The 24654-nt window shown below is 40.6% G+C and overlaps 2 protein-coding genes across 4 annotated transcripts; one reads left to right on the top strand and one right to left on the bottom strand.

Moving 5' to 3' along the window:
* Positions 1-4151: 4151 nt before the first annotated feature.
* rbis (ribosomal biogenesis factor) lies at positions 4152-8624 on the bottom strand. Of its 3 annotated transcripts, none has more exons than XM_085286823.1 (6): positions 8484-8624; positions 7227-7405; positions 6987-7128; positions 4961-5076; positions 4707-4823; positions 4152-4612 (listed from the first exon to the last, which is right to left on the bottom strand). In XM_085286823.1, exons 4-6 carry the CDS (start codon positions 5069-5071, stop codon positions 4544-4546), a joined length of 297 nt encoding a protein of 98 aa, XP_085142949.1. In that variant the 5' UTR covers positions 5072-5076; positions 6987-7128; positions 7227-7405; positions 8484-8624; the 3' UTR covers positions 4152-4543. The 3 variants fall into 3 exon arrangements, with proteins under 3 accessions (XP_085142949.1, XP_085142948.1, XP_085142950.1); XM_085286822.1 differs by having other exon boundaries at positions 8373-8603; XM_085286824.1 differs by having other exon boundaries at positions 6987-7124; positions 8373-8603.
* Positions 8625-8772: 148 nt separating this feature from the next.
* Positions 8773-15490, top strand: LOC146567160 (carbonic anhydrase 1-like). The gene is made up of 7 exons (XM_085286821.1): positions 8773-8995; positions 9209-9406; positions 10777-10895; positions 11688-11780; positions 11873-11935; positions 12029-12184; positions 13892-15490. The coding sequence occupies exons 1-7, from the start codon at positions 8968-8970 to the stop codon at positions 14009-14011; spliced, it is 777 nt and encodes a 258-aa protein (XP_085142947.1). The 5' UTR covers positions 8773-8967; the 3' UTR covers positions 14012-15490.
* Positions 15491-24654: the final 9164 nt, after the last annotated feature.

Genomic DNA, 24654 nt, shown 5'->3' with positions numbered 1-24654 from the left:
TTGGGTAAATATACATTTTAGAAAAAGTGTGGCTCATTACATTGGCCTAATAGACGTGTCAGATATATATTTTTATAATTTCATCGTGACTAATGTTTTAATTTGACTGGCATTTTGACCTTTCGAGTAACATAATTGTTCCTGTTTCATATTTCAGAGTTGATTGCTTTGCTTTAAATAGCTCGCTGTGTTCTCTTTAAAGAGACCGAATCAGTCCAATTATTTTAAAAGCATATTTCATATGGCCATCAGAGCTTACAATGTGCAGCACATCCTTGATGCATTTATTCTTTTTAAAAGTGGAATTAGAAAGAAATTAAAAGCAAAGTGTATCCGCCATCATGGCTTTGGAAGACTGATGCCTGGGTTGTGGCAACCGCTGCGATCCGAAAATGGCTGTGAAAAGCAAATCTGCATAGGCAAACACAAGCAGAGAACACAGACACACACACCGAGTCTGTCTCTCTCTTGAACAGACAAACACGATGATTCTTATTTCTCTCACAGGGAGAAGTCCAGGTGCTGTAACCTTTTGCTGCTAGTCCTGTCAGAGTGAAAAACCCAGCTGTGTGCTGGGAATGACATACTGCAAATAGGCCTTCAGCTTCTTATTGGCATTCAGCGAGCCCAACACTTCTCTTTTTCTCTTTCTCGATCTCTGTGTCCCCGACTCTCCTCTCTCTCACACACACACACACACACCTACAGATCCACTTCCCCGCTTGTCACTGTGCATAATGATAAGCCCATCCAGAGCACCATCTTGTGGACATCTCCAACTCTGGTGGTTGTCTAAAACGTCCCTTTTGATTACATTCAATTAAGCAACTGACTAATCAGCTTCAATCAAACGTCTCCAGGTGCTCTTTCTTTAATGGCACAATAGGAGTACCTCAAGAAAAGCAAAAGCTTGTTTAATTTTAACTTTAACACATACCATCATTAGCACTGTCTTTCACAGGGTTCACCGAGACAGACGGAGACGAGGTCTTACATAAATAGATGGTTTTAAAGTTTTAAAGTTACATCAAAGGAATAAGTTTTCAAGCAAGAGCAGAACTCTGCAGGACTTTTTGCATGACTAGCAGCACTAAACGTGACTAACAACACACTGTGCCATGACAAACAGAGCTCTGGTCCTCTCACCCACAGATCCAGCTACCCCCCACCAGTGCATATAAATTAAAAAAAAAAATCCAATGAGTGTACGTATGTGTGCGCTGCTATGATCTCTGTCCCCAGGGTGTGTAGCGGCGCAAACCCCACTGCCTGTGCTCTGGTGCAGCCATCTGGATCACAGTGGGAAGCACCTGCTCGCAGGCTAACACTTTAACACTGCATCTGCTATGCTCCCCTCGCCAATCATTTCCACCTGAAAACCTTTGCCTCTGTATTAGGAATAAATGTTTTCCCCCAAAAGGCATCAAGTGAATGGATTTCAGAGCAAATGTGTCCTACTTGTTAAGCTTTTCCCCAGATTTTGCTGTCACTTTAATTCAGTTGAAGAAAAAAGGGAGAAGACTTCCTGCTCCTACTCAGTTTTACAAATATAATTCTTTAAAGCTGACCTTAATCGATACTTCTAGATAGAAAGTGGATCAAAATAATTAGCATAATATGAAAGGGGTCAATCATGGTGCCAATTCGTTCACTGTGACCAGTCTTGCTTTTAGGGAGGTAGCTGTATTGATCAGAGGCCTATATCATATCAAACAACTAGCTATGAAAACAGTGAAGACTGAAGTTGCTAAAAAAGACATATTTTACCCAGTAGAGACCAAAACAAGAATTAAAACCAGTGAATTGTAATGTTATTGTCATTTCCATGTGAAAACAAGAACAAGTCATTGTTCAAAACCTTGCCATATCAACTCAAGAAGTGAGGTCAGTATTTATAGCTTCTTTCTGTTGCCCCCATGTGGCCAAAAATCTCATTGCAACCTTTTCCAAATACTTCCACTCTTATCTATTCATTTCAACTCAATTCTATTTTATTCATTTTGTTTTTTAAATCAAATCACAAAAGCAGTCAAGGCACTCAAGGCACTTTATAAAGCCCCTACAATATTACAATGACAAAACAACAATCACACAACCTTCTTTGGGCAAGGACTTGGTGACAGTGGGAAGAAAAAACTCCTTTTTAATAGGAAGAAACCTTTGGCAGAACCAGGCTCGTGGAGGGGCAGCCATCTCCTGCCATCAGCTGAGATGGCTGGGAGCTACCCAACTTCATCATAGGTAGTGAAAGCCATCACTCAGGCCAGTATTTCTATCATGTCATCTTCACCTTGAAAATCTAATCTGCCAGGTTATTTATGTCAACACAGCCAAGTGCAGATTTGTTTACCAGCCTCACTTGTGCTCTTACCTCACCCCAAATTTATTGACCAACTAACTCAGTCAGAGGTTGCCACCGAGACAAGCAATCAGCTTGGTGCTCGTACACCCGTGACCTCTGATGTCAAGTTGCTACAGCGGGATGCAGCAGCAGAATACTGATAACGGCTCTCTGCTTGCAGGTGGAGGCAAAAAATCTATAATTCATTTTCAGCTGCCCTTCTGATAGAAATGACGGTGTGAGGCCAACAAATAGAGTTTGTACATTATTAGCTGATGAAATCGCACAGGCGCCAAACAACATAATGCAGTCCACAGAAACAGCAAAACCCAGCTTGATACGACTTGACAAAAATATCACTGTATTCTTTCACTGCAGAACGTTTGGAAAATAAGTAACGGACCGGTGTGTTTGCCTTAGTGGCATGTAGCAATGAGATTGCAATTGCAGCTAACTGATTCTCTCCAGGTGTGTACCTAGGTTGCCAGTAATACCTCTTTACCACCGATGTTCTGCCAGTTCCTAATCTAGAATCAATTTCATGTTTTTCCACCTAACAATATCTGGTGCTGGTGCCGACACAGCATCAGAACCACTATGGGTTTCCAGAAGTTGAGCAATAATTTCCACTCAGTAATATTAGGTTATAAATTCTAATGGCACTATAACTGGCTTGGATGGATGGATGGATGGTTTTAATATATCAAAAGCATACGTAATGCTACCAGTTCATTTTTATAAGTATAGTTTGGTCCATATGAAAGTCAAATCAATAGAAGTCAACAAGTTGTCATGCTAATATAAATTTAATCAAGTACTGGTAGGAGTTAGAAGTTACTGAAATACCTGCAAGCACACATGGGAATACAGTATATAAGGGAGGAAATTGAGTTTGTAGTTCAAACAAACTTAAAAGTTAATATTTGGTTTGGTAACCTTTATTCTCCAACACAGCCTGAACTCTTTTAAGGCAAGCTTTTCTGTAATTTCTTGAAGTAATCTTCAGGAATAGTTCTTTGGGATTTTTGAAGGACAATCCAAAATTCTTTGAATGTTGGCTGCCTTTTGTTCTGTTCTGTCAAGATGATCCCAGACTGCTTCAATGATGGTGAGGTCCAAGCTCCAAAGCAAAAACTCTGAAAGACGTTCAGAAACCCTGGAGTACTGCTCAAGACCATTTTACAAACAGTTACAAGAAAATCTGGCTGCCTAGAACCAAAACATCAAGAAATAATCAGAAAAGTCTCCAGATTCTTCCACAGTACTGTATTTCTTAAAAGTTTGAAAATTAAAACTAAAGGACTATAGGGAATGCAAGTTTTGATAATGTACATCACTCTCACCTTCCAACGTGAGATAAAATAAAACTTTCGAATTGGTTTTTTCAGTTTTTCATCTAATTCGATATAAGATATAAAAATGTTTTTCAAGGGCAGCAAAAGCACAAATATTCTTATTGTTAGGTCATTCTAAACGAATAAAAACGCATAGGCCTTACTCGCACTGGAGCACTAAATTTGGCAGGTCACATTTTATATAAGAACCACTCGTACCGAAACTCAGAGGCGAGCATTTCCATCTTCACAAATAGAAGTCACAGTGATCTCCTCTGTGTCTTCATTTGTTCTAAATGAGACACCAAAACATGTCAAAGGGGGGTGAAACCTTGAACTACAAAGAAAAACAAAAATCAAAGAGGGCAGGATGAAATTCGTGTAGTTGGGAGAATTCTTTTGAAAAGTTTATTGAAAAATGACTACAAGGTACACAAAGAGTTTTAAAGAGAATCGGTTAATGAAAAGATGAGTCATCTGACATATCAACACTTTATTTTGTTTCATTTAACTTATTGTTCGTGCCATATATAACATTACAGTTTGAATCTGCTCTAACGTAAGCATTTTCTGAGAATCAATAATGACAACGTGTATAAGTCTAAAAGATATTAATAAAATACACAAAGGTGCATAATCTGAAAGAACGTTACAATTGACAGTGTTCAACTCTGTAATTGGATTTGATTTCTTTGTGCACATAATATGCAAAAACCTTGAGTTGCACATGAGATTTCACTCCCATATCAATGCAGCAGGTTCTTGGCAGCTCATCTGTAGTCCTCATTTCGAAGAGAAATGACAAAATGCTGTGAGAGCATATTCAGTCCATCATCTTTGTTCGTGGTAATCACTTATTTTTATACCATTATAGCTGAGAGAAGAGTTGAGCGGCATTGTCGATATTTACAGATTCCTTTGGTGGCTCTCTGACAACCTAAGAAATTTAAAAGTATATATGATGATAGCAATAGAATTGTTTTAAAAACACAGGTAAAAGAATGTTAAAAGTCCATGATTTCCTCCTTTACCTGTATTTGTTTCTTTGGTTCAGGAGCGACTGACTTTGAAATGCTCTTAACATCCCTCTGGACTTCTGTGAAGATTTGATTTAGACTCTCCACTTTCTCCTTTTTCACTGTATTGATCTGTGATACCGCAATCATGTTAGAGCAGATGCAACAAACACCACGAACAAGGGAGGATACATAATACATGTACAAAAACAAAACCCAATAAGCCAAAAAAAAACAAAACCGGGAGTAAGAGATGAAAGAGATCTTACATGTTTGAGTGTTGTTGTGACGGGTTTCACTTTGGTCTTGTTCTTCAAGTGCTTGTTTGCCACTTGAAAGACGTTCTTCTGTTTTTTCCCCTTTTGTTTATTCTTTGCCATTTCACCTGTGGAAAGAACGGCAATCAGCATGGATGCATTTGTGGAAATTATTTACTTTCTCTATCATGTTCTTCCTCCAGTGATTCCCTGTGTTTGTCTGGCAGTCTCTGCGCTGATCACACACTCACAGATTCATAGATTTCTCCTGATTCTAGACGTGCCTGGAAAGCCACCTGATTATCAACACCTCTTTTTACCCCAAAAAGCTCAGTTATGGCCATGGGCCTTAAAACAGTGGTCAAAAAGGTGTAGATGATATCAGAAAATGCTGTAAGTCAAATGAAAACGCACTAATTCAGTCAAGTTTTATAGTGTTATAACTTTTTATATTAACATTTTCCTGCACAACCTGCTCAAAAAACAAAAAAAGCCCTCTCAGTACACAGAGGGCTGATGTTGGAGTTTGATTTATAAACTACATAAATTCACAAATTCTTCCTGCCCAGTGAAGGTGACACACACAACTGCAGATTCTACAAGAGGCATAATAAGCAATAAACACAGCACAACTGAAATCTGCAAAAGGTAAAGACAACAGCAAAAGTATAACCTCCAGGGGGGAAAATATATTGCTTTGTCATTTACATTTTTTTATTTTAACCTTATTTGGGGACAATGATTTCACCCAATTTAACTGGTGAGTCTGTACATGCAGATTTCATGGTCTGGTGAAAAATGGAATCAAAGTGGATAAGGAGTCATAATGTGGCTGAAGAGCTGGGTGAAAAAAAACAAGCATATCTGTAGCTAAAGGCCTTTGCTGATATTATATGCGTTTTATTTATTTGTTGTTTTTTGTTTTACTTTTCTGGTAGCATATTTAGCCTTCATTTTTGACAGGACAGTAGAGTAAGGCGGTGGTATCGACTTGAGCATGGGCCCCCACAGTAGCATTTCAGCATTTGTATCACCTGCTCAAACCATCTCTTCATATATTCAGACTCTGGGAGGCAGCCAGAATACCTGAAGTAAACCTGCAGGCACATGCTAAGGAGAGGGGAACCAGCTTTATGCTGTGAGGCTACAGAGCTAACCACTACATTACCCAGTCGCTCCAACCTCATCCTTTTTATTGCCTGCACTTCTGGATATACAGCTTATCTGAGTTTGAGTCACGGGGGCAGCAATCTAAGCAGAGAAGCCCAAGCCACCTCTTCCAGCTCATTCTAGGGGGACACCTAGTCCCTCCCAAGCCAGGGGACAGCTACAGCCTCCACAGTGAGTCCTGGGTCTCCCCCATGTCCAAAACATCTCGCCTAGGAGGCATCCAGGAGGTATCCAAGTCAGATGCCGGAATGACTTTAATCAACCTATTATCTGGGTCTCTGGTGGAAATATGGAACTGCAAAATCTTTATCTTGTGTACATGGGCACAAACTAGCACGTTTGAGACCAGCCAGGGAAAAAACAAAGATCTTGCTCAGGAACATAAAAACGCTTCCATTTAGCTGGGCTCGGGACTGGCACTGGGAGTGCACTAGTCTGTGACCTGTGGTAACGTTATAGGAATTTCCAAAGAAACGGTAAAGCTTAAAGACTAAAATTTATCATCAGTGTGTTGCATTTACACGGAAGGACAGCAAATAGACAACGTGAGAGGGAGACATTGTAAAAACCTGATACACATACAGCAGTGCATAGAAAAGAGTTAAGACAAACAGCCAAGTAGAATACCATCAGAAATATAATAATAACAATAATAATAATATGTATTACGGTCTTTAACGACATGTAATAATATTTCAGGCAAACTGAAATCCAGTGCGGTAACCAGCTAGTTAGCTGAGTGCCTCACATGTTAGCCTGTGTTATAGTACACATAACGACGATGAAACTAAGCGACTTATTTGAGGTTATTTATGTTGGTATAACAGTTCGTAAGTGTACGGCTGTAAGATGTTTATACGCCACTTACCGAACTTCTTCGAAGAGTGCGTTAAAATCCTCGTGCTACTTGAAAACACCACCGTGCCTTCTTGGTGACGTCATTTGACTGCGACAGAAACGTAACGTTAACGCCCCTGTCACCTGTTTCGAGAGAGTAGCTGACTTTCTTTCTAGGACAAATGAGATAAACGATTATTTAATTTCTTTATATTGTACTGTGAATTAGATAACTAATTCACAGAAACTAAACTTATATATTTATACTCACACCACCATAACTTCTTTTTGCCTGAGATGCATTTCTTCTTTTTTGCTCGCTTTTAGGAACTCCACAGCAGAATATCGGCATCCCCCGTCACACCAACCCACTGCATGTTCTACATGTCTTCTCTAAGATCTTCCTCTTTTCCTCCTGCTGGTAGCTCCATCTTTCAATATATCCGTATTCTGATTTAAAAAAAAACAAAAAACATCCCAGCCTTGCTTTTTTTTTTACCTAATCTGTCCCTCTGATGTACTCATTTCCCATTCTGGTCATTCCCAATGAAACTTTTAACATCTCAATTTCCGCCTCCTGTCTTTTTGTTAGTCCCGCCATCTCCAAACCATACATCATAGCAGGTCTCACTACCATCTTGTAAATCTTCCCTTCACTCTTGGTGCTATACTGCTGTCACAAATCACCCCTGACCCTCGTCTCCAACCGCTTCATCCCGCCTGCACGCCCTTCTTCACGTCTCTTGTGCAGTGACCATTTTTTATTTTGGTTTGTGCAGTCTATTATTATGTCCTCTTGCACAGTCGCGTTTTCGTTTTTTCCTTTGGACCAGTTCATACGCACCTGTTCATTATCGGTGAATACTGTCTCATTTGACTTTGATTTGTAGGCTAAATATTTATATGTATTATAGTCTGAAATAATAATAGAGCAAACTGGCCTTTAGTCCCTGTTTTGCGCCTTGATGAACTGTGCATATCAGATATATGTCCTATCATTTCTTGCTCCTGAGGCAGAAGGAGCGAGATAATCAGTGAAGCAGAGGTTAAGCCAGTCGCCCCAACCACTGAGCAAACTCATCAGTTCGTTTTAAAGCTTCACGGATCAGGTCCCTGTACCGGTAACACGTTGCTGTGCTGCCTGGGAAGCAACAGCAGGTGGCACCATAATACCATCGCAGCGCTTATCATTACCTGCATGTTTTTTGTTTTTTTGTTGTTGGGGTTTTTTTTTTCTGAAAAACCTTATTATGTCATTGTACTCTGAGTTGCAACGGGAAAGCAAGCGTTTATTGAAGATTATGAAGGAAGACGTAACACCCCCCCCCCCCCCCCCCATCATCACTGACAGCCATCATGCAAATCATGCAGCAAATTGACCTATTAGTTTTTACTTTGTTTTTTATGAAAATCTTACCAGACAAGCTCTAAAGTTCATATTCCAGACGATTGCTTTGTGCGTTTGCAGACATTTGTACTAACTGGTGTTTGCGACAACTTTTTGTGTAATTATTCGAAATCCATCTACCTCTCTATCGATATCTGGTGATTGTTTGCGCGTTACTGCCGCAATATCTCCACTGTCATGACTGTAGTCCACTGTCCGTCTGAATGTGTCACTGGGCTACGTGTCTTCTTCACTTCCTCACATGACAGACGCGTAAAATCCGTTAGATGAAAGGTGAGCACGCGCTCGTCGCGCTCGAGAGATAGGCTATTAAAGCTTCATAGCTGCTGGCCGATGAAACGTTTAAACCACCGCAGATTCAGTGAGAGAGAGAAAGACAGAGAGAGAGAGCGAGAGAGAGATCCATTGATCCGACGTGTTGCAGCGTTGCGGTGCATCTAAACTCCTCCCGGGCTGCCGGACGGACACGCCGCACACTGGGACCCTATATAAGCTCTGCAGCTGTCAGGTGGAGGACACTAGCTGCTCTGCACTGGGGAACAAGTCGCTTTAGCTTTAGGGGATTACAGCTCTGCCTGCTCGCTCATACATCCAAACTGTCACCATGTCTTGGGGATACAAACCAAACAATGGTGAGCCGCTGATTGCACTATATATATATATATATATATATATATATATATATATATATATATATATATATTACCAGTCCTACCAGCAAGCGGGCTGCTAAATGAACGAAGGACAGTGCATTCACGGATCACTGCGGAGATTTTTAAATTTTAAAAGAATATATTTATAGATTGATATTAAATACAATGTTATTATTATTATGTAATTTCCAGGACCTCAGAAATGGGTTGAAAATTTCCCTATTGCCGATGGAGTCCGTCAGTCTCCTATTGACATCGTACCGGGCCAAGCATCATATGACGCGGGGCTGAAGCCGCTCACCCTGAAGTACGACCCGTCCACCTGCCTCGATATTCTCAACAACGGGCACTCCGTCCAAGTGACCTTCGCGGACGACACCGACAGCTCAAGTGAGTGTTAAAACTACCCGCACTAATAAATTTACAACCGTCCAGGTACTGATTGAGATTTCTCGGAGAAACACATTCTCTTACATTCATATTACTCACAGTAACCGAGAAGCTATAAGATTCTTGGATCCAGGTTTGCGGACAATAAAAATCCGGCTCCTGAGGATGATTTATACAATGCAGTCATCTGCACAGCTGCCACAGACTCAAGCTTTAGACTAGAAAGACATTAATACTGTGCTTATAATATAGATGCGCCCCAGATTCCTTAACACCACGCCATTAGCGATGGCACAGATTTTATGTTGTTTTTGAAAAATGAAATATGTCGTTTTTACAATGAATACATTTGCTTAAGGTGCAGAGGTCTCGTTGAAAAGGCAAGCACAAAGCGCGATTGAATTGGTAATCTAACCCTTGGTAAACCTTTCCCACGCCAGCTCTGCTAACAGTGAGGTCAAAAGCACAAAAAAAGGGAAGGTTACTCATACATGAGCTTTGTTAATTATTAATGTCCCCATGTGTGCACAGAAACAGTTACTATGAAATTAATGCTAATATCTTTCTCTTTCAGTAAAACATTATTTGTTTGTTTATTTATTTTATGTGTGTTTCCATTCTGGTCATATTAAAACTTTTAAAAGATAAACAAAACATAAAAAAGGACATGTCCTCCACTTTTGTTTAGGATTCCTTAGGATTTCAGAGTGATGAGTGTTTTCTTTTGTTTTTCTTTAGTAGCTCTGATAGGGGATAATCGAGACTATGGTTGCATAATCAACTTAATCACAGGGATAAAATCTCTACTGCTCACACAAAGTGGTTTCTTATGTTTTCTTAGAATCTTACAGTACCTGTTTTAGGCCCGGCACTTCTAAGAAAGGTGTCTGTGTAACACATTCATGTTATACTCCACTAATTCTTCATTTTTCATGTAGACACAGATTACTTTTTTATCATTCAAGACCAATAGCTGCCAAATAAATATCCTGTTTTGGGAGGCTCCATATGATGTTGCACCAGAAATAGAACAATATACAGGATTAATTGCTGCTGTTTGAACTACTTTGTATTCTTTAAATAGATACATTACACAACAGTGGAAAGAGGTCTGGTGTTTACAATACCTGGACATTACTTTGAACTGAATATCTCTAGCTGGGTTTACACAACAGGAACTGAGACTGCTTCCATGGAAGTGTGTCACAGTCACAGTGTCTACATGTGTGTATCACATCTTATTCCATTTCCTTTTGTTCGCAAATACAGCGCTTTTGAAGTGTTTTTCCTGCAGGTCAGATCTTTTTATGTCAGTGCTGAACAGTGAAGCACTTTTATCCACATTCTGCCATTTTTCTCTCTTTCTGCAGGTTTAACGGATGGACCAATCTCAGGGTTATACAGACTCAAGCAGTTTCATTTCCACTGGGGAGCTTCTGATAGCAAGGGATCTGAACATACTGTGGCTGGGACCAAATATCCCGCCGAGGTAGGGAATCTCTGGATCATTATGATAATACCGAGATAGCTGATTAATGTTGATGTACAGCAACAAAGAGATTGGGGCTGGGGGGGGGGGGGGGGGGGAGACAAATTAGAGGCCATTAAAATTTGTCTAAAACAGAAATCAGATCGAAGAAGAAAGGCCGCCTGGGAGGAAAATATGAGCAATTAGGGAGCTGGCCTCTTTTCCCATCATGTTTGGCAGCATGTGTGGTTGCAATTTGATGTGTTTTGCCACAAATAGTTGCCTTTTCCTTATCTACTGTTTGCTCACCCAGCCATTGCTTAACCTCAAAGAAGCATATGATTGCACTCCCTAAACAGAACTTTAATTGCGTGCGGGGGGGGGCATTTAGAGACTCCAGGCCTGTTAATCCATGATTTAGGTGGTTTGGTCAAATAGTATCCATGGACACTAGCTAGCTAGCTGGCTAATTAACCAAGCTATGCAGCGGAAGGAGGCTGTTGAAAAAAGTGAATCCCCTTATGGCAGAGTGACGTGATGTTTTTTGTATGTATCCGTGTTTGTTGGCGCAGAAATAAATAGTATAGATGTACTTTTTAATGATGTAATGCAAGATTATTATTAGTTTACTACTTTCCTTGCAGACCTCTTGGGGTCACTGGACCTCATCTGGAGTATTATTGCCTTAATTTTCCCAACATCTGCTTTACGTTATCAAAAATAGAAATAATTAAACTATTGTTTCATCTACAGTTTAGGAATAAAGTTTCCTGTAAGGATTTTTTTTTAATGTAAATATAATTTTATTTCTAGCTTCATCTGGTGCATTGGAACACCAAATATACAAGTTTCAGCGAGGCTGCTAGCAAGCCCGATGGACTCGCTGTGGTTGGAGTTTTCCTGAAGGTGAGCAGAAATGATTAAAGTATCATTATATGCAGTATTACAATAAAACATGATAAACATTTAACCGCAGTGCATCATTTGTTCTTTTTCAGATTGGTGGTGAAAATCCAAATCTCCAGAAGCTTCTTGATGCCTTTGACACCATCAAGTCCAAAGTGTGTTTCTGTAAAAATAAGAGATTTTTTTTTTTTTGATTTGTTTCCTGATAGTTTTCTTACAATGTTCTTCTCTCCCTGTGTTTTTTAAAGGGCAAGCAGACCTCTTTTGAAAATTTCGACCCCTCTACTTTGCTCCCTGGTTGCCTAGACTACTGGACTTATGATGGCTCTCTGACCACACCCCCTCTGTATGAGAGCGTTACCTGGATTGTCTGCAAAGAACCAATCAGCACCAGCTCTGCACAGGTATGTTTGCTGCAAACAGAGCCCATTCAGCTACAGCAGAAGGATTGGCTTTATGCCCACGGTCTAGAATAGCTCTGTCTGCAAATCCTCTCTTGTACTACAATCTAAATAAAGGGCTTAATTGTTCAGATTAACTGTGGGGTGAAACAAGAAGAAGAAACCTCTGTAGCAGACAGAAATGCAATACAGCAGACACTTGGCCAACTGGGGCAATGAGTAAGAACAAGAGTTCACACAGATGCTAGGCGCTTTACCACAGCGTTATCACCATGTGGGCAGTCAACAGGAAATATTCATCCCGCAAATGCAGCACATTTTGTAGGTGAAACACTATTACTGTGTTGTGTTTGTAATTTCAGCTACCTAAACACATCTTACCTAGATTTATGCTTATTTGTAAAATTACAGCTGGTGCTATCACTGAAATGAGTATTTGCCTCTTAACCACCCATTCCTCTAAACTAACAGCCCCCCGGCTGGTTTGTCCCAGTGAATGGAGCCTTGAGTCCATGTGAAGGTTAAGTCTTCGTGGTCACGTGATTATTTCACGGTGGTGAGAATGTATCTCAGGGGTAAACATATGAGTTGTGTGGATATAACCTTCATATGAAGGGTTATATATAGCTGGTTCTGCAGATAATAACACAGAACTTATTTATCAGCTAATTATAAGAGGGTGCACCCACCAGATGAAATGGTTTGTCTTAGTAGTGAAGAAACACACTGTGTTCATTATCCTATGTTAATAAATCAAAAGCAATCATATGTTACTATGACGTAACCACTCACTTGGTTTTTTTTTTAGTCTCATGTTCATACAAAATATTTTAGCCAAGAGCTGAGATTGATTATGCCCCTCTCACATATGTACTGCATGAAAGCTAATGCCTGTAGCTTTTAGCTTAGCTTAGACCAAGTATTGGCAATCGATTTTTCCAAGGGACCACTTGAGAAACTGGGACTGTTGTGAAGGGTTGAACCAAAAGGCTGAATTCAGTTCTGCTCAGTATTAGTTTAATCACTTTATAAGCTCATTTGTGCAGCCGTCCACAACTGTCCCAGTTTCTCATGTGGCCCTTTGGGAAAATGGCACAAGCAAGCCCAGGCTCCACCAGTCAAGCTGACCATTCAACCTTTTACACAATAGCCAAAATCACTTCTTTTTACCAAGGGGTGCAAAAGATGTATTTATATTCATGCATACTTTATATTTTATTCTGGTAGTCAATATTTATTTTGAAAGACATTACTGAAAACTGCTCTTTCTTTGTTTTTGCTGGCTTGACTTGACCAGGTAGCAGCTAATATATGCTTAGTACAAAGACAAGATGCTGTAGCATTGACCCCTCTTTTATGAAAAACCCACCAAACATTTTAATTTTTAAGCATCTCATGTGCTCAAATGGGGAATTTGTGTTGTATGTGTTACCTCAGGCTTCTGCTCTATGCTAAGCCAAGCTGACAACAGCTGGCTGTAGCATCACATTTATACTTTCAAACATGGGAATGCTATAAAGTTTCTCATGTCATGTAACTAGGAGCAAGGAAGTAAATAAGCATATAAGAAATGTCAACAATAACATAACTGCTAAGCTCAGTTCCCCAGTGAAAAGCTCTCAGTGACTGAGCAGGGGGAAGCCAGTGTTTTGTGAGTGACAGTCACTGCAGGAATGATTAACGCTACGACCGTCGTCTCCTTTTTCACAGATGGCCAAATTCCGCACCCTGCTCTTCTCCGCCGATGGGGCGGCTCAGGACTGCATGGTGGACAACTACCGCCCACCCCAGCCAATCAAGGGTCGCACCGTCCGTGCTTCCTTCAAGTAGTAACCCCTCCCCCTGTTGTGACCTTTTCTGCCCTCTTGCCCTTTCCCTTCCCCTCCCCTTCAGCCTGACACCCAGAAATACCCCTCTTGTAGTAAGCCGCGAAGCACACATATCTCTCTCAATCCAGTTTCAGAAGGATGTTAAATTTCTGTGGCCCATGGCTTTCCGTGCTCGACAGTCTAACTGTGAAATGGAGCACTAGAAGGATTTGGATCTCTGTTTCTATATGCAGAACAAGCAAGCATAATTGATTTTAAAGGACAAACATTTAACAGTGGTTGCAACATATTTACAAGGCTTCTACATTTGCTCTTGCTGTTTTTTAGAAGCATTACACAAGAATGTGCAGGTCTCTTTTTATTTTACCCTCAGAAAGCCACAAGGGTGAAAAATGAAGATGAATTACTATCGAAATGGTGCTCTTCCTTTAGCAGGAAGCAGAAAGGACAAGCTAGTTTCAGCATGGCAAAGGGAGGAAATGTGAGGAGCATGAGGTGCACATACAAGACCTGGCACACAGGACCGTGCTGCTCCTGGTCTGTCTGTAATCTCTGACAGACTGCCAGCCTCTGCATCACAGCGGCTTAGTGTGACGATGCAGCCTCCTCCATCACATCCTATTGACTCAGAAAAATCACCCTCTGGCACAAATACACACACATCACTGGCGCAGTCTCTGCAGACATGATGCCCATAACTCTGACCTGCTTATCAATCTGAATTGTAGAACAGCATGCAGCAACAAAGGGCACGACAGCACAAAGCTGCTAGGGTCGGCTAAATTGAACACCATAGCAGTGATTTATTTCTCTGCTTTTACATCCAGCTCTGCAAGTCTTTCATGTCTGTGTCATCCCAAGATGTGTGAGTTTTTTGAGCCTGAGAGCTTATGCAAAATGAGTCTTTACTGATTCCTAAATTTATATTTATAACCAAAAAGCCTCTTTCCTCTTGATGCCCTCATAACACCGCAATAGACAAATATATTGCTTCTTTTAAAAATGAAATGAAATCCCCTTGTGTGTATTTTTCATTCTTTTTTTAAATTTTATTTCTTCAATTCTCATTGTGTAGAGTGCTAATGCTTAAAACGCACAGTAATGTTCGGTCGTCCTGTGGGCAATGTCACAGTGGCAAACGCACAACGCCAAGGAAGAAATTATCCTAAAGCCAAGAAAGAGGAAAACCTGCCAACAGACAAGACTATAGTGTCAGCCTGGGGGTCAAGCCCTGTGTAGGAGAACAACTAGCAAACGGGTATTTATTCTCAAAAGCCTCCTTTAGACCAGTGTACATTTCTGAAGCACTGCAGATGTTTGACTAAGCCAGAAAAGAGATGCCAGAAAAATTGTAATTACTGTAGGAAAACAAGCCTTATGCCAATAATTTGTAGGGCCTTCCTGGAAGTTTGTGCTATTACCATTCTATTTTGGAAGTGGATATTTTAATAGTGAAATAAATGTATATTTACAACTTAAATGTGCTTTTTGATTTGTGTGTTTATTTATTTCATCATTATTAATGTTAATGTCTCTTCTTATTCACTCATGCAGCATAGGCTAGCAACATGACAGCTAATATCATAATTGTGAACATGCAGCTTTAGTGAACTTTGCTGTTTATACAAATGGAAAGCAATGTGTGACGGCAAAAACTGAGATTTAATCAAACTCCCTACATATGTGCAATACGCAGTGTAAAGTGTGCAAGTGTTAAATTAAGTATTCTATCTAACACATCAAGCTTCAGGCTAAAATCCTACCTGAAGAAAAATCACCAAATTTATTCAGTAACAGCAGCAAAACTTTGATCCCCAAAAAAAGAACAGGGGTTTTCATGAACAGGAGACTCTTGAAAGACATTTGAAATACAAAATCATCAAACTACTGTTTACTCTCAGACCTACAAATTCTTCCCTGAAGATCTGCTAAAATTTGATATGCTATATTTTCCTACCTTTGTTCTGTTTTTACACCAGATACTGCCTGTTTTTTTTTTTTTAAATCAAGACTTAAAAACCCAACAAAGAACCACATCATACTAAATAATGAGAAATAAAGATATGTAGTCAGTCAAAGGTACACCCTCTTTACTTTTGAGGGTTTATGTATTATGACATAATAAAAAGTCATTGGTCCTTTACCAGATGAGCTATAGTATATGATGTATGACACTGTGAATTTAGTGAACATTAAGCCAAAATGTAAATTGCTTCCACTGGAAATAAGAATTCTTAATTAAAAGAGTAAAGAGAAGTCAGCTGCTGCAAATCAAAAGCATCTCATTAACTTGATTAAATGGTTGGCAAATGTGAGCTCATCGACAAAAGCAGACGTTTTGTCATTTTGCTGGTGTGAAGCATTCAGTTGTGTCAGCACAACGCCAAAGAGGAAAGACGTCTGCAATGATCTTACAGAAACAGTTACTGCTGCCTGTAAATCTGGGAAGGGTTACAAAGCCATTTCTAAACAATCTGAAATCCATCATTCTACAGTGAAAAAGTTTATTCACAAGTGAAAAGCATTCAAGACTGCAGTCAGCCTTCCCATCTGTGGACTCCCAGCAAATTCACACCAACCCGTGCAATGCTCAGAGAAATTAAATGTTAGGGTTATGACCCTACAGTTAGAAAAAGGCTGAACAAGTATGTCCTGTTTGGTAGGGCTTCCAGGAGAACGCTTCTTCTTTCTAAAAGGAACATAGGTTTGCAAAGTTGCATCTCTTTAAACCACAAGACTTTGGGCCAAAGCCACAAAATGTCAGTCTTTTAATACTAAACTACTGCACAGCACTTATTCCTTTCACATGCATTCATGTTGCTGCTTTGTCCGCAGCCGTCTGGATTCTGTTTAACTTCTTTGCATTTTCCTAATATTACATTTTCTCTTTTTTTCTAAAATCGGTCGCTTTGTTAGAAGAGGATCTCTCCATGTTTGTAGTTGGTCACATGAGGGGAGACCCCACGTTAACTTCGCGAGTTGATAACCAGGTTTGTGTGAGCATTTATCTTTGCCAATGTCAGAGTGAATCCAAATAATGGAATAGTACCGTGAGTATGAAGAACTCATTTTGTAATCTAGAGTCAACCTGAATTTACTGATCTTTTTTCGTCAGCATGGGTATGTTCCAGGGTGACAATGCTATTATTCATTGCACTCAGACTGTGAAAGAGTGGTTCATGGAGTTTCGTTTTACACATCGGTTGGCCATTTCAGAGTTTAGACCTTTGTATACAATTTATTTATGCAGTGGAACATTATATTGCATTATCCAACCATATTTTATGAGCTAATGTTACAAAGAGAACCAGAGAGGGTGTGGTAGAGAGGCCAGGACTGCTGGCTTAGTGAAGTAGAACCGATCAAATCTCGCTGTGGTGGCAGCTTTACACTCGGTATGACCCAGGTTGATAGAGGGTGCCCAGTCTGGATCACATTCCAGCATTTTGTAGGCTGGTTTTCCTACAAAACACAACAAACATTAGCCCGCAAAGCCGCAGTGAACAAAGCAGCGTAGCGCACCGAATTCAATTCAAATCAATATAAGACTTATTTGTAACCTACATCAATAATTATGTTATGATAAATTACGTAATAAATTCAAATTCAAATTTTATTTGTCACGTACACAGTCATACACAGTACGATATGTAGTGAAATGCTTGGACAACTGCTCGTGACCTAAAGAAAACAAAAAAGGAAAAGGCTATGAATAAGATAGGAAATAAATATGAAAAATTAAAAAGGGTAAATTTAACTAGGAAGGAATAAAATATAAATTAAGGTTAAAAATGAAATAACTGTACAACACAAATTAGAATGAAGGGTAAATTTAACTGGGAGAATAAGATAAAATATATAAATTAAAGTTGAAAATAAAATAACTGTACAACAAAATACACAATATAGAACTATATAAGAATGTATGAAGAAATATAAATAAATATATACACAATAACAGCAGCATATACACAATAACAGCAGCGTGATTTAAGTAATGAAGTGAAACAATGTCCAGAATGTCCAGTGTGTGTAAGAACTGTATGTGTGGGTCAGTATTGTGTGGTGGTGTGATTGAGAGACCGTATCGCCTGCGGGAAGAAGCTCCTCCTCAGTCTCTCTGTGTTGGTCTTCAGGGAGCGGAATCGCTTTCCTGACCTCAACAGAGAGAACAGTCTGTTGTTGGGATGGCTGAGGTCCTTCACGATCTTCCTGGCCTTGGTCCGGCACCGCCTGCTGAGATTGAGTGCAGGTCAGGGAGCTCGGAGCGGATGGTGCGCTCAGCTGACCGCACAACCCTCTGTAGAGCTCGTCTGTCCTGCATGGTGCTGTTCCCGAACCAGGTTAAGATGTTTCCCGTCAGGATGCTCTCTATGGTGCAGGAGTAAAAGTTCCTGAGCACCTTGGAGGGCAGTTGGAAGTCTCTCAAGCGTCTGAGGTGGTAGAGACGCTGACGGGCCTTTTTCACCACGGTGTTGATGTGACAGGACCATGACAGGTCCTGCGTGATGTGAACTCCGAGGTATTTGAAGCTGTCCACTCTCTCCACTGGGCACTCGTTGATGACAGGGGTCTGGTAGTTCCTCTCCTGCTTAGTGCTGAAGTCCACTATCAGCTCCTTTGTCTTACTGACGTTTAGAAGGAGGTTGTTCCTCTGGCACCAGTTCTCCAGATTCCTAATCTCCTTCAGGTAGGCCGTCTCGTTGTTATCAGAGATCAGGCCCACCACGACGGTGTCGTCAGCAAACTTGATGATGGTGGTGGAGCTGGTAGTGGCCACACAGTCATATGTGTACAAAGAGTACAGCAGGGGGCTCAGAACACACCCCTGGGGGGCTCCAGTGCTGAGAGTGGTGGAGGCTGAGACATGTCCGCCCATCCTTACTGCCTGTGGTCTGCCAGTTAGGAAGTTGGAGATCCACAGACACATAGATGAGCTGAGTCCCAGATGCTCCAGCTTGGTGGTGAGTGTGGAGGGAATTATGGTGTTAAATGCAGAGCTGTAGTCTATGAAGAGCATTTTAACATAATTCCCCCTTCTAGTGTCCAAGTGAGTGAGTGATGTGTGGAGGAGATGAGAGATGGCATCGTCTGTGGAACGATTTGGACGGTAAGCAAACTGTAGTGGGTCCAGTGTGTCTGGTAGTGAAGAAATGATGAAGTCTCTGACCAGGCGTTCAAAGCACTTCATCACTACTGAGGTGAGGGCTACAGGGCGATAGTCATTGAGAGAAGCAGGGTGGGGTTTCTTCGGGACAGGAACAATGATGGACTCTTTGAAGCATGTGGGGATCACCGACTGAGATAGAGAGATGTTGAATATCTCAGTGAACACAGGAGCTAGCTGGTATGCGCAGTCTCTTAGGATACGACCTGGGATGCCGTCTGGTCCTGCTGCTTTCCTGGTGTTCACTCTCTTGAAGGCTCTCCTTACTTCATGCTCGGAGATGACGAGCACGTTTCCGGTGCTGGCAGTATCTTCCTGTCTGCAGCCGTTAGCGCCGCTAACACTAGCATTGTTGGAGTCCTTAGCTGCAGCCTCGAAGCGAGCATAGAAAGTGTTCAGCTCGTCTGCCAGAGTCACGGCCGCGTTCGTCATACCGGTTGTTGGTGCTTTATAGTCCGTTATTGTCCTTAGTCCCCGCCACAGGCTCCTAGAGTCACTCTGTTGGAGTTGTGACTCTAGTTTCCTCCCATAGCGCTGCTTCGCCTCTTTCACCGCCCTCCGCACGTTATATGACGCGGCTTTGTACGGGTCCATGTCCCCCGTCATGAGTCCCGTGTTGTAGGCAGCGGTGCGGGATCTCAGAGCGTCGCGGATGGTTTTATCCACCCACGGCTTCTGGTTGGGAAACATTGTGATAGTCTTTGTCTCCACGGTATCATCCGCTAGTTTCCCGATGAATCCCACAACCGCTTCCGTAAACACGTTGACATCATCATCTGAGCTGTTTCTGAACATGCCCCAGTCTGCGTCATCGAGTGCGTCCTGTAACGCGGCCACCGATTGATCCGTCCAGCGCGCGACCTTCCTCTGAACCGGAACTTCCTGTTTCAGCCTTTGTTTGTAACTACAAAAGAAGACTTTGTGGAAATGCTTGGAGCAGACTAATATGTAAGCTGGAGTGTTCTGGAACGTTATATTTGGTCTTGGAATGGCTGCAATCCAGGTCATCCGTCGGCTCTTTGTTACTTCGTAAACATGGCTTAAACGATTTCTCCTCCACGACGTAATCCGATAACAGCCGATCTCTTTACCCGTAGGCTTCCTGTGGCTGTCATGCAACCGGCTACTGCAGTTAATATTAATACAACAGCTTCTTGCCATTTTTTGTGTTTCTTTTTATCGCTGTGTGACTGTTTTCATTTGAAAGCCTGCGTGCGCTAGTACCGTTTGCAACTCGTTCCCAGAATCCTTTGTGGTTTTACCCCTGAATGACATCACATTTTCAGTCTCTATCCTGTCGTTAAGTCTGACGTCACTAGCCGTGTCTGGGCCTAAACTCCGCTGCAGGTTCATATATCAAACGATCACTATGGCATTACTGAGAGTTGAAAAATTGTCTAAAGTCTTTCATCTTTAATAAAATGATCAGCATTGCTGCTCTCCCAGGTGTAACAATTGAGTTTAACATCCAGGCATCCATGAAAACAGAATTTATGACATTTAACGGAGTTAGAAGTTAGCAGGAAGTTAGCTCGCTAGCTTCTATCTAAATACAATATAGCATGTCCTGACTGCGGGGTTTTGGAAACAAATTAAAATGTACAGCTCTGTTATCACTTCCAACATAAATGAAGACAGAAAACTAAACAGCAGTGACGTTTGTAGGGTTACTGAAGTTTGGCTAGCTGGTATATAATGATGTGCTACGTGACCACTAGCGACACAGCTATGTTAGCATAATATAAACAAGCTAACTTTTTTTCTACTCGATAAAAGTTAACGTGAGTGTTCTCGGTGATCAGGAACAAATGTAATCGTATGGCAGGATGCTGTAAAAGGACCAAACTTCAGCCAGGAGAACAACAGAGATAATCCATCCACAATACGAGGTTAGTCATTCATATACTGCTGCATGGGATGGGCTGTAGTTACATCCTAAGGTTTTAAAAACTGAGCTTAAATAAATGATTAGCGGTAATAAAAGCCGAGGGAGGTCAACAGTGATCACTGACTGTTTTAGGAGCTTTTTGAGATTAAATAGAAGAAAATACAAAACATTAAACATGTTAACAACACAAAAGCCATATTAAACGCAGACTACTTTAGGCCCAGAAGTAGGATTCGTCACGTCATCACTTAACGACCGGATTGGAGAAAAGAAAACCAGTAGCTGTGGTTGAGTATAACCTGTTTTATTGTGAAAGGGGGTTCTGAAACAGGAAGTAAACAATAAAGGTCGGCGTTTGAGTGCTCTACAAGGTGTCGCTTGAATCCTTGCCTAAAACCACGACAGTAGCCTGTCTATTGTCCATAAGTGTTGGTCAGCTTCCACGCTGCAGTGCACTGTTTCAATCAGTAATGGAATTTCACCCTCTGTGGAAATGTGAGAAACTCCTACCTCCTCACAGCTCTTACAAACCCTCAGCAGGAAAATGTGACAGACTACTGTGAGCCGAGCTCTTCTGCCAAGCCTTTCTCAGCTCTTCTTGAGGCTCCAGGAAAAAGTAAGCCCGTGTAACATGTACAGAAAAAAATGAGCTTGACCACACAGAGTTTTGCATAGAGCTGGACTTGTAAACATTATACGTGCAGTCCACAGTATGTTCTTAGTGACCCCAGTGTAGCATGTGTCTGCCATAAAAATCAATTTAAAAGAGTGACTGCTGAAAAGTCTTTCTCACTAACACACACACAGACTGAATGATAAATCAGGGAATAACAAAACAAATCTTTGGCACAAACCTAAATTGTAAAGTATCTTTAGGACCATGAGTGAAAACTTTTATACACTGTCATCTGCAGGAGTGATATTCTAGTTCAGCGAGTGATATCCAGAGATAATCGGATTCAAGTTTTTATCTTGAAGCAGTGAAGAGCATGTCTGTTTTGTTATGCCATGATTGTGAGGTATGTGGAGCTGCCATAGGTTCTCTTGGATTTTGGCTTTTTTTCCTGGTACTGGGTGTCTACTTCTGTTCCCATTGTTATTGCACCCGTTAAGAAGGGTTTTTAAAAGTGATGGTTGTAAAGTCATTTAAAACAGCAATTCATTTCCTAAAAAAAGGTTGGATAATGCATCATTATGATTCTGGTTACCAATTATGTTTACAGTCCTGTGAAAAACTAGGTTCACACCATGATTCAGTAACTCGCAGAACCACCTTTAGCAGCAATACATCAAAGTAAACTTTTTCTTTATGACTTTAACAGTCCCTCACATAATCACTGAGGTCTGGACGTTGACAGGGCTTTTGGGATGATTTGTTTTTCAGCCATTCTGTTGTAGATTTGCGGCTGTGCTTCTGATCACTGTCCTAGAGTTGCATGACCTAGCTTTAGCTGTCAGATGGCTTCACATTTGAGTTTGTTATACAGAAGAGTTCATGATTGACTTAATGAACTGGCATGAGGTGTCTGTTCTGTCCAAAGAAAATGTTTGAGAAGTTTTGTGGTGTGTTCAGATGCAGTTTTGCAAAGTTAACTTGTACTGCCATGTTCTTTTTATTCTCTTGTATTGTGAATTTTTTTCCTGGAATTGGAATTTCCATGATTAGACAACCTGTCAAACAAAAGGTTGTAATTCAAAGTAATTTTTAAAACAGCTGTTCCTCTTCTAATAGAAATAGGTAAAGCAACAATACAAATTAATTAACTAGTAATTTTGCTGATAATATATTTCTCTTTTTACATGTTTCAGTCATTTTTCCCAACAATAGCTAGCTAGCTTGTTTAGCTAGCAGCAGAAAAATTTTAATATTAAAAAATAAATTTAAAATAAAAATAAATAAATAAATAAAAAGACACACAAACTGCATAAAGGATCAGATAAACACTACAAATTCTCCACTTAGTCAGCTGTTTTCTTACTCAACTAACGTTAACTGCTGCAAACTGTTTGTTTTCACTGGTTTCAACCACCAACACAAACCATAAACCTAAAAACAAATACAGTCATGTGAGAATGAAAGTTTTACAGCCGTACTTATAGCCCTATGAAAAACTATTAACTTTGACTGGACTCACATTTGACTTTGGTTATCTAGACATTGTTCCAGAAGCCTTGTGACTTGTTCAGATTTGGTTCTGTTCATCTGGATGTAGTGTTTTCAGTGGGAGAAACCTTTCATCACTCATCCAGCTGACTTCTTCAGTAACTGACCTGACAGCCCGTTGTTCGTCAGTGGTGCTAGTTTCACTCATTGTGCAAATGTACTGTTTATAAGGTTGTTTAAACCTGCAGTCAGCTGAGACTCAAGAAGTCCCTTGGATAAGTGACAAAACATTTCCCCCACTGAAAACACTACGTCCAGATGAACACAATCAACTTTTTGGGATTTCATATCTGGATGATTGGTAATTATCAAGACATAACTCATGTATCATTTTCATTTTAGAGAAAATAGCCTTTCTCCTGGCAACCCTTCCAAATGAGACCTACCTGTTTAGTCTTCTTCTAATTGTACAGTAATGAGCTTTAACATTTAACGTGCTTACTGAGGCATGTAAAAGCTGTGATGTAGCTCTGGGGGTTTCGCAGTTTCTCTGAATATTGCATTTTTTGACCTTGGGGCAAACTTGCTAAATCACCCACTCCTGGGAAGATTGTGCCATTGTGTTAAAACACACCTGAATGCATCAGACCAGCAAACTGGTCTGATAAATTCAAGCTTTGACTGCCCCTCTGTTAAAAGCCAACTGTACTGGATAGAATCCTATGAAAACTTCCTTTTTCACATGACTGAAATAAAGGTTAATATAGCTGATAACTCTATGTGTATGGCTCTCCTGTACTAGCAGGAAAGTCATACATGCTAGAAAATGTGGCTCACACTTTTAGAAAGCTTAACCTGTTAAAATCACTTGGAAAACCATATTATCAAAGCTTAATTATCTTTTGAGCTACACCCCACAAAATATCCGAACCCATTCTATGAATGAAACTAGAGTATTTCCATCCGTCTTGCTATATATAAATAATATGCACGATCACCTCAATCCTTCTCTTTCTTTACAGCTTCCTTTTTCCTTGTTCCTCCACCAGCTCTCCTTTTGTGTTGCTTCTTTTCATCTCACTTAGTATTGTGACAGCTGGGCGAGAGGAAAAGTCCTGCTGTGTGCCATCATGCAGTACAGATGTTACCACACTTATTTGTTTGCCTCCTTCAACACATACCTTCATAAACTGATGAGACTTGAACACAAGGCCTGATCACTGAGTGTGCAACATGAGTGGCTGTGAAGGTCAGAAACTCCAATGTCATAACAGATTTCCATTACTTACACTGGCTTGAGCGCTGTTAAATGGATGAGACCATGATAGCGTACTGGGGTTTAAATAGATTTTATTGAATTTGTAAGGTGGGGAAAAACAAATTAAGGCTAATTCTTTATGGTCAGTGAATACCGTAGATTTGGCACATGCCACTGTCAGCATGTCACTCTTTTCCCTTCCAGGTTTCTGACAAGTGGTGCAGGTT

This window comes from Mchenga conophoros, linkage group LG9, assembly GCF_057382185.1.
Source record: "Mchenga conophoros isolate Kocher_MC1m ecotype Shallow Benthic linkage group LG9, M_conophoros_male_GT1.1, whole genome shotgun sequence".
Classification (NCBI taxonomy): domain Eukaryota; kingdom Metazoa; phylum Chordata; class Actinopteri; order Cichliformes; family Cichlidae; genus Mchenga; species Mchenga conophoros.
The sequence above is the reverse complement of the archived record's forward strand: the minus strand, read 5'-3'. Positions and strand labels throughout refer to the sequence as shown.